The sequence below is a fragment of the Corticium candelabrum genome, unplaced genomic scaffold, assembly GCF_963422355.1.
Source record: "Corticium candelabrum unplaced genomic scaffold, ooCorCand1.1 SCAFFOLD_70, whole genome shotgun sequence".
NCBI lineage: Eukaryota > Metazoa > Porifera > Homoscleromorpha > Homosclerophorida > Plakinidae > Corticium > Corticium candelabrum.
Window position 1 is genome coordinate 1 of NW_026912730.1, and position 10,000 is coordinate 10,000.

At 37.0% G+C, this 10,000-nt stretch overlaps 2 protein-coding genes across 2 annotated transcripts in view; one reads left to right on the top strand and one right to left on the bottom strand.

Moving 5' to 3' along the window:
• Positions 1-6: 6 nt before the first annotated feature.
• Positions 7-3,890, bottom strand: LOC134198018 (dnaJ homolog subfamily C member 27-like; the record flags this gene model as incomplete). Its single annotated transcript, XM_062667359.1, has 5 exons — positions 3,754-3,890; positions 3,605-3,687; positions 842-911; positions 457-621; positions 7-30 (listed from the first exon to the last, which is right to left on the bottom strand). Coding segments are annotated over exons 1-5 (417 nt in total), but the record flags the coding sequence as incomplete, so codon positions are not given.
• The window catches only part of LOC134198017 (WD repeat-containing protein 35-like), a 10,299-nt gene continuing 4,168 nt past the window's right edge, over positions 3,870-10,000 (top strand). The window contains exons 1-8 of the mRNA XM_062667358.1: positions 3,870-3,963; positions 4,054-4,171; positions 4,238-4,312; positions 4,514-4,606; positions 4,677-4,778; positions 4,842-4,921; positions 5,528-5,608; positions 9,884-9,948. Of these exons, the coding sequence (XP_062523342.1) occupies positions 3,940-3,963; positions 4,054-4,171; positions 4,238-4,312; positions 4,514-4,606; positions 4,677-4,778; positions 4,842-4,921; positions 5,528-5,608; positions 9,884-9,948 (638 nt within the window). The 5' untranslated portion in view covers positions 3,870-3,939. The remainder of the gene's footprint in view (positions 3,964-4,053; positions 4,172-4,237; positions 4,313-4,513; positions 4,607-4,676; positions 4,779-4,841; positions 4,922-5,527; positions 5,609-9,883; positions 9,949-10,000) is intronic.

Below are 10,000 nucleotides of genomic sequence, written 5' to 3' on the forward strand. Positions count from 1 at the left end.
ATGATCGACCTGACGACGACCAACGTCAGTCTATATACCAAACAGCAACTATCTATAATCACCGTCATAAAGGAATCCATTGCCATGGTGATAGTGCCAATTGTGGCAAGGGCTTCAAAATTGCGGCACCATGCCTGGTATGGAAGTCCTAGATGCTTGGCATTCATGGGGCTAACTTACCGGTAGTATAAGAGCCGTGAAACAGAAACAATGTGCAGAGCATTTTGCAATCATGATCTAAGGGCACCACCTATTCCACTTTTTTGAGTTTTGGACTTGGTCAATTTGTTGATATCAATTAATATTAATCATTTGGTTTGTTTGTTGATATCAATTCATATTAATCAAGTAGCACCGGAAATGATTTGGGGCCACAATTTTGGCACCAGACATAAATAGGGTCGGCAACACTGTAATAGTGTATTAAATACACATCCGAAACATCAACGTTTTGACCTTGTTGGCACAAACGAATACCACAAGACTGTCCGCATCGACTTGAGACCCGATTTCTTTCCTCATTTCGTCCAACCAATTTTGTAGATTGTGAAAGCTCGTTCTTAGACTGACGTCGTACACGAGAATGGCTCCCTGGGCATCTCTGTAAAACTCGTTCCGAACCTAAGACAAACAGAACGAATTCAGGTAAGAAAGTTAGTCACTAAGTGAGAGGATGTGAGTGGTGAGGATATCGTGTGTGTGTGGTGTGTGTGTGTGTGTGTGTGTGTGTGTGTGTGCGTGTGTGTGTGTGTGTGTGTGTGTGTGTGTGTGTGTGTGTGTGTGTGTGTGTGTGACCTATGGGTTTGACTATAGGCAATCGTTTGCAGCCTGACGTGCTGACCTCGTAAAAGAGAGGATGTCCTGCCATATCAAATATGTTGACTTTCACTAACTGACCATTCACGGTTGTTCTATAAATCATCAGTGCACACATGTATAAGCAACATTTTACTTAATTAATTAATTAATTAACTATAAGATGTACACAAAAAAATTTATAAAATACAATATGAATAATTTAATTATTAATTAAAATATAAAATATAGATATAATCGTATTAAATATTTTTAAAAATTTATATTATAAATAATTAATTAATTAATAAATTATAATAAAATCTAATTTCTTAATGTTTATATTATTATTAATAAATAAATTAATAAACTACATTTAAATCTAATTTATTGATTTTAATCACAATAAATAAATTTATAAATTATATTAAAATATTTTAAAATTTTATTAATAAAATAATAAACTAATAAATACAGTGTATAACAAATCGGTTGACTGGGCGCCCAGGACAACCAGAAATATGGCTGGACAACTTTTATTTTAAAATTTTTTTATTTTAATATATTTTAAAATATTTAAAAAAATTCTAAAAATTTATATTATAAAGTAAATAAATAAATTATATTAAAATATTCTTAAAATTTTATATTATAAAGAAAATAAATAATAATATTAAAATATTTTTAAAATTTTATATTATAAAGTAAATTAATATATTATATTAAAATATTCTTAAAATTTTATATTATAAAGAAAATAAATAATAATATTAAAATATTTTGAAAATTTTATATTATAAAGTAAATTAATAAATTATATTAAAATATTTTTAAAATTTTATATTATAAAGTAAATTAATAAATAAATTATATTAAAATATTTTTAAAATTTTATATTATAAAGTAAATTAATAAATAAATTATATTAAAATATTTTTAAAATTTTATATTATAAAGTAAATAAATAAATAAATTATATTAAAATATAATTTCTCAATGTTTATATTATAATTCGATTCACAAGTCAATGTCTAGTTCTAGATTACTTGTATTGGATTTAAAGTATACATGTACTGTACAGTAAAGATTTGATATATAATTAAGAAATAACTTAGAAATTATATTAAAATAAATAAATTATATTAGAATATAATTTATTGATTTCTATATTATAATAAATAGATAAATAAATAAATAAATAATATTTAAATACAATTATAATTATAATTTATTACAGGGTACAGTAGTAGCCTGTATGTAGGGATTGCCCCGGTTTTGGAGCATTGTGGGGGCGTGGTCATCTTTTTTTTCACACCTAGAAAACAGTAAATGAAGACTAAAATTTCTCAAAATCAACGAAATGAAATGTTTGCACGTCGTGTACTATATCCTATTTTTGTTTTGGTCAATAATCATCTAACAACCTAGAAAACAGTTGCTAGCCTCGAAGGCCCATGCGCCAATTTTGTTCTGCTTCTTCTTCTTCTTCTTCTTCTTCTCCACGGATATCTCTTTTTGTACGTTACGTACGGCTATGAAACTTTAGAAAGCGTTTTAGAATTACCCGAACTCTATTCTTTTGTTGATGAAAGAAACGAAAAGGAATGTTTAAAAAATTGTGTTTCTTTCAAGCAGATTTGATCCTTCGACCGCCATCAACGCTGTTGCACAGTTTGGGCCAATCACAGAGCAGTAGTTGCGATGCTTGTCCATGGCAACTAGAGACAATGGACAAAGACCCAATCAACTATGCCCAAAGAGTTTATGAAAGAGTCTACCACCAGAACTGTGTAATTCGATCATGTTTGCCATTGTCTGGTCTAGTCTAAAGTTGTTTGCGATCTACGTCGCACACAGGAGTAAAAATGACAAATAATTATGGACACATAGTAATTTATACGGGAACCCAACATTTGCAACGCATATCCCGTATGTGATAATCTTTGACTTTGACTACTAAGCCACGTTCTAGTCCAACTGTCGTTGCATATTCAACTATACACGCACGGAAGAAAGAACAATATAAAGGCACTAAAAATTAGGATCTATATTTGTGCTACGTGCGCTAAGATACCATGTTACCGTAAGTATACTCCGTAGACCTAGAAACCACTTGAGTAAACTACCTCTGAATCATGTCTAACGAAAGCTGTTACATACATAATGATACATGTATAAACAGGTTTAATTAACGCTAATGAAAACGCGCTAAATCTTGGACATGCTTATAAAAGTCTTACAGGCCTTCTAATGAAGACATGTACACCCTAGCTATGTTGCGCTTTTACGCTCCTAAAAACTTACCAAACTAGAATTTTAAAAACTTTTTCTCTGAAAAAAGAAATAGATGTAGGGATTGTATAAAAAGTAACAGAAACAAGATCTATAGATAATATGAACCAAAGCCAGACATCATTAGTGAATCCTTCCAACCCCCAAGAAGTAAAATGTAGGGAATGTGGGGGTTGGAAGGATTCACTAATGATGTCTGGCTTTGGTTCATATTATCTATAGATCTTGTTTCTGTTACTTTTTAGACAATCCCTACATCTATTTCTTTTTTCAGAGAAAAAGTTGATTAAAATTCTAGTTATTATTACTTTATTAATTATGTTAAAATATAATTTATATGAATTTTTATATTATAATTAATTAATTAATTAATAATTAAATATAATTTATATTAATTTTTATATTATAATTAATTAATAAATAAGTAATTAAATATAATTTAAATTAATTTTTATATTATAATTAATTAATTAATTAAATAATTATTGTGAGCCACCAGAGATGCAGTGATCTTTACTTTGTCACTCCGTAGTCGATTCCTACTGTGGGAATGTAACTCACAACGGATTTCCTCTCACAGAACTTCTTGATCAGACAGCTCTGCAACACAATTTCGTGTCACCGACCACAAGCCTTTCTCTACTCCTACGAAAACGAGTCATCTACCTTGCCGACCTCAGCATCTCCCATACTAATGATCTTTATCCTCATAACTTGCCTCAACTTCTCTTCTGACGCCATTTAAAAATATAGTTGATATCTATTAGTTATTTGTTTGGCGCGTTGCCTTGCAGCAAATTTTGGCGTTTTGCTGGTTCGAAACGGTTTTCTCTCATGGTTTTGTGATACGAAATGTTTATTTACTTGAGCAAAAAGGTCTGTCACGCTTGTTGTTGTCAACGGAGTGAGGCCCCATTGGGGTCGTCATTTGGAGTTTCTGTTTGCGACGTTTTATTGCGATTCTAGATCGCGATTCCGAACAACACGAAGCTCAATTGTATCTCTTGGAATCAGCAGCAGGGATGGATAGCGTGTGGTGGCGAAGATGGACTCCTAAAAGTCTTAAAACTCGACAGTCAAACAGGCGAGACAAGAATGTCTAGAAATGTGTGTAACACTGTATGAACATGAACTCGGTTATATAATAAAGGAGGAGATGGTCGTGTACGAGGCTTAGCAGCGACAAGTAACCTATCAATGAATCAGACCCTTGAAGGACATTCAGGTAAGTGCGCGCGCATGTTACTCACTCACTGATGTCAAAACTCAATTAATTTAGAGACACTCTGGTGCCCTAACGCTCTCTATTTATTGCCAAACAATCAAACAATGTATTAAAATATTTTAGACATTTTTACGCATTATAGAAATATTTTATTTTTTTATGTTGCTGACTGCACTTGACATGCATCTCTCATACATGTAGGTGTAGTCAAGGTCGTTCGATGGAATCATTTTCATCAGAAGCTGACTACCAGCGACCAGTACGGTCTCATCATTGTCTGGTTGCTATACAAAGGTATGTCTAATTTTTTTCGTTTTTTGCTGTGACTTCCTGTAGTGTGGTGACGTCATCATCCCATCTGTAGGCTCTTGGTACGAAGAAATGATTAACAATCGCAACAAGAGCGTCGTGCGCGACATGAAATGGAATTCCGACGGCGAGAGAATCTGTATTGTGTACGAAGACGGTGAGAAACGCGCGCACGTGTTGACAGACTCAATAGGTCTAAATGCGTGGGCGTGTCCTGCAGGCGCGGTCATCGTCGGTTCTGTCGACGGCAACAGGATTTGGGGAAAGGAATTGAAGGGCATCAATTTAACACACGCTGAAGTAAGTGTCAACGCAACGTCTTTCACTAGAAATAGAGTTGCGTGTGAAGGATTGCGTGCGTGGGTGTGGCTGATTGTAGTCTACAGTCTGTCTGGGAGTGTGTTGGCAGCCAACACTGTCGTCACTATATTTCACGGTAGTGATGTAAATCGTGGTAGGCTTGCGTCAGCAAGCGTTTAGGGTTTGACGTGTGGTGGACACCAACCAGCTGGATGCACGTAAATAATATTGTCGAAAAACGTCATTTATCGACGTCATTTATTGACGTCATTTATTGACGTCATTGGCTGGCTAGACTTCATTCTGACGTAAAGGCTGTATGTGGAAGTGATGAGGCATTAGATTAGAGTCAAGTGCTTGCATGCCTAAGATGGCAAACAGGTGGAGATCTAATTAAGAGTCATGTATTGATGTCATAACTAGCTGCATATGCATGCCAAGCGACCATGATGACGACGACGACCATGATGATGATGATGATGATGATGTGTGGCAGTGTGTGTGTGTGTGTGTGTGTGTGTGTGTGTGTGTGTGTGTGTGTGTGTGTGTGTGTGTGTGTGTGTGTGTGTGTGTTGAGGTTGACCAAATAGATCTCTTGTGTTGTAGTGGTCTCCTGACGGACGAAACCTGCTGTTCGGCACCACAACGTCCGAAGTGTTGATCTACGACAATCAAGGGATGCTAGTCGTAAGCATACGTTTGAGTAACGAAACTTAACACAGTCAGACGGCGGCCGACAGACGAGGGGGTTGACTAGATTACTAGATTATGCTGTGAATGCGACAGTCGGGTATGGAAGACTTGATTACAATGTCTGACAGCTGACTCTCATATTTCTGTGGGAAGGTGGTATGGCGTTAATATTGTTTGCATTGTGTGGTGTCTTGTGGGGTGTCTTGTGGGGTGCATGAAAAGGTGAAACCTGAGTTGCCGAACCACACTGTTAGAGATTATAGTAGCAAGGTACTATGCGTTTGTGCCATTGGGCTACACATGAGTACGTGTAGTGAACAGTTTGGGTTTTGTCTTGGGCATACCTCGTGGGAAAGAGAATGTGCGGCCACCTGCTAGGATTTGTTAGTGATAGAAACCTGTGAATCGTATCGTATCACTCGCTTGGTGGTTTTGCATTCGGTCTTCTGGCTGTCACTCCCTTGTTAGTTTTGCATTCCCTTGTTAGTTTTGCATTCGGTCTTCCGGCTGTGGCGTGAGTATTGAATGTGTAGATACAAAACGGTGTTACTTGTTACACGATATGGCAGTCAGTATGTCTCTTGGTGCTGTCATTGTCTCTGCAAACTGTGAGTACGTAGCAATCAAATGTGATGGAGTTACTAACCACATTAGCACTACTATTACAAAAACATGCTGCAAGTCCAGCATTTGAAATTTCATGGCAGACGTAGTCGTAACCTTGGCAACATCACAAAGTGTTTAGTCGTCAAGGAGTCTAAGACTTTCATGTATACTTCATTGATATCAAATAGTGATACTGATTGTTCTGACGAGTAACGAAATCTCAGGACTTTATAGGTACATGTCACTCTCAGTCTGTCCTGAATAATTTCACTATTCTACTCTACAGCATAGAAACAACAATTTATTGGATCCACCATGACTTGAGTGACTTTAGTGGTCAAGATGGTAACCGTAGTGTTTCCGCTGGCCGATCGCCAAATGGCCAAATGCTACAAACAGATGTCACTGGCTATAAAATGGTAAGTCGTGCTCGCCAAGTCGGCTAGCTGTTACAGTGTACCGTGTGTGCTTTTCTCTGTATCTTGCAAGCATAGCTGCTGCAGTGTGCTCAGGGCTTAAAAATTGTTTCAACTAGTACTCGTCATGTGACGAGTTTTCAAAATTTTTAGGTTGTCAAAATTTTTGATCTTGGATGTCATGTTGATATCAATCATTGTGTTTAGTTGTATACCACTATTTTGTACGGCCTTCTAGAAATCAGTGCAGTGCAAGCATATAGTGCAGTAGTATTTCCACAATGGCACGCAACCGACACACACATTACCGCTGAGCCAATGGATACGACATGCTAGATTTTACAGAGCTAGACATCTTTACAGAGGCAAGAGAGACAAAGTGATAGCTAATTGAATTAGTGATTAAACGCATACCATCCTTCCACATATCACATTGCAAAAGTTATCCGTTTCTTGCTACTAAAATCATATCTACCTGTTTCGACCTACAGGATTTACCATTGTCCTTGGTCACAAACTCATGCCTTTACTTTTTCAGAATCCTGAGATGGCTTCAGTTTCGTTATCCGGGATATGAGCAGTTTCTACAGCATTCTGCTGGCAGTGCATACTGTAGTCTAAACATGTCATTGTACGACAAATGTCCGAATGTGAGCGTCAAAGCGGCGCATGTTTTACTACAGTACAGTTATCCGCTTGCATGCCAAGAAAGCCATTACAAACTAGCCTTGGTCTGCTCTAGTCGTCATTTAACGACCTAGGCTAGAACGTTAGTCGTCAGTTGTAAAATTTAACTCGTCAGATGACGACTTGACAACCTATTTTTCGAGCCCTGGTGCTAAGAATGGAAACTAGCGTAACACATTGGAGCACCAAGGACTAGTGTGCATGCTCTATGTTCTGCAGATGGCTGGGCATTCTCTTTGCGGCTTCTGCAAGGGTCAAACCAATGAGGTTCTGAAGAAGACAGTGCGGAAGTAAAACGGAAGGAGACCGATGGTAGAAACCAAGAAAATGGATGATGACAATGGTGACCTCAATGATGCTGAACATTGAAATGCCAAACTTCAAGACTTTTATGTTGACAGGGTTGTTTAACTTTTGGTATAAAAAGCCAAGAAGGATATGGATAGGCATTGAACTCTTGAAGTTTGGTTTGTGGCCAAAAGTCACGTTTCTTTGAAAATGACAATAGACAAACGCTGCCTGTTCGTCAGACCAGGTTAAGCTTGAATCAATGGTAACTGTTGTTGTTTAGATTGTTAGCTGTTTCGTGTTTGTGCAATTATTTCTTGGCTCCAGAATAAAGTGCTTGGCTACGAACGAACAAATTTTTCTAGCCAAGTGCATGGCTACTAATCGAAAATTTCCAGCATTTTGAAACACTGGGTAACCTCACTGGTATAATTGGTTGTCACATGAACTCGGTTTGGCATCAAATGACAGCTTGATGACCACTTTTTCAAACACTGCAACTACTGTTGGTACAAATGCCACCAAATTTGGTACATTTTAAGGCACGTTGGTAGCAAATGAGTCAATGATACTTAAAACAGTTTTCTCTCTACTTCTTGTTTTATAAACTTTAATACTATTAATCAAGTATGTTTCAAAAGCAAAACTAATTTGAAAATTGAGTTAGTATCTAGCGATTTAATTTTGAAACCAATACCGTACTGCTGCAGTACAGTGTGTAGTGTGTTGAAGTAGTACGAATGATGGAATGCGAAGCACAACTTTTATACATAAGTCGTACGTACGTCTTGCAACGATGGAAATCCCCATGTGAGCGAATTCCCACGAACCATGTCGCTGATCGTGTGGCTAAAAAGCAAGAATCCTCTCAGTTCAAGGCTCCTAAAATGCCGTTTTTGCCAGACCTGAACGAGGAGGTTAATCATGAGTGACAGAGTCTGCTGTGGTATGTGAGAAAGCAAACATTGGAGTGTGCAAATCATGAGTACTAGTGTACATAGTATATATGTATAGTATATGGGCATGTATAATTAATTTACTGATTTTTAGAAAAATTAGGAAGCGATTAAATTTAGGAAACTGGTTGTTCCTTACGAAATGTATGAAATTAAAGTGACTTCGAAATATACTGATTTATTGGGGCGAGCCTTGGCGATACCCTTCCTATGTGTACTGTACTACGTTGATATGTGAGTGATGGTACGTACGTATGGTCTTGTGACCGACCGGAAATAACGTTGATTTTGAGCCAATCAGACATGATGGTTTGTGATGTCACAATGCAAGTGTAATAGCTGTACAGCTCTCCAGGTTGCTGCGCGCCAGTCCCATGGGAGGATTGTCAAACAGGCTCGAGCTTCTAGAGATGGCTTGATGACTGCGGCTACAAACGTTTAAACACGTTGCTTTTAGAAAGAAATTTACATGAGCGATCTATCCATATGTTCTTCGCGATGTTCAAACGCGCATGTCCACGTACGGCTGCATGTGAATGAACTACACGTACGTAGCTTGATTTGAAGCGGACAAATTTACAGGTAAATTTCTTTGCTAGAGTATCTACAGACGGTAGGAGCATACACACAGCAACGTGGTTTGCGTTCTGCATTGCGCGGAGGTGCATGTACGAATCGGTTTGTGTCTACTTCAAATTTCTACATACTTTGTTTGTTCTGACACATCAAGAGACAACTGATTGCTGCACGCCACGGGACTAGTACGAGAATGCAAACAGGCTGGAACTCAAATCTACGAAGAAATTTACGTTAGCACTAGATGTATGTTATCCGCGATGACAAATCACTGTGTCTCGAATCTGTCTGTTCTCACTGAGGCTCACCCCGCAATGCTTTGCATTTTTAACTAGTACCTATTTATAGAAATGATTTTTATTTTTATTTTTTATTTTTTATTTTGTATTGTTAGTATGTTTCGTGTGTACATGTCATGCATGCATAGATGGGTGCTGTACAATGGCATGCATAGACTCTCTTTATGCTATTTGTGCGTTTTGTTTTATCGCTTCACATTCATCAGTTAGCACTCTATCAACATAAAACAAGAATATTTACAACTATTGAACACAATAAATAAAATAGATAAAATTTTGAGCACAATGAAACAGGATGTACACGTTACCATACGTGTAGACACATTCGACTGCTTTGAGATGAGATTTTATGTGTTAATGTCCATGTATGTTATACCCTCTTTATTGGCATTTTGTGCAGTCATGCTTGACGTACCGGTTGACGTATCGTTTGTCTCTTAGTCGAAATTACAGCTCCACTGTTTGGCGAATGTAACTGGAGCTTTCAAGTTGGCAGGCATCCAGTGGTAAGAGTCAATGATGATGTTTAGTTATCACTAATGTGTAAGACATGTGGGA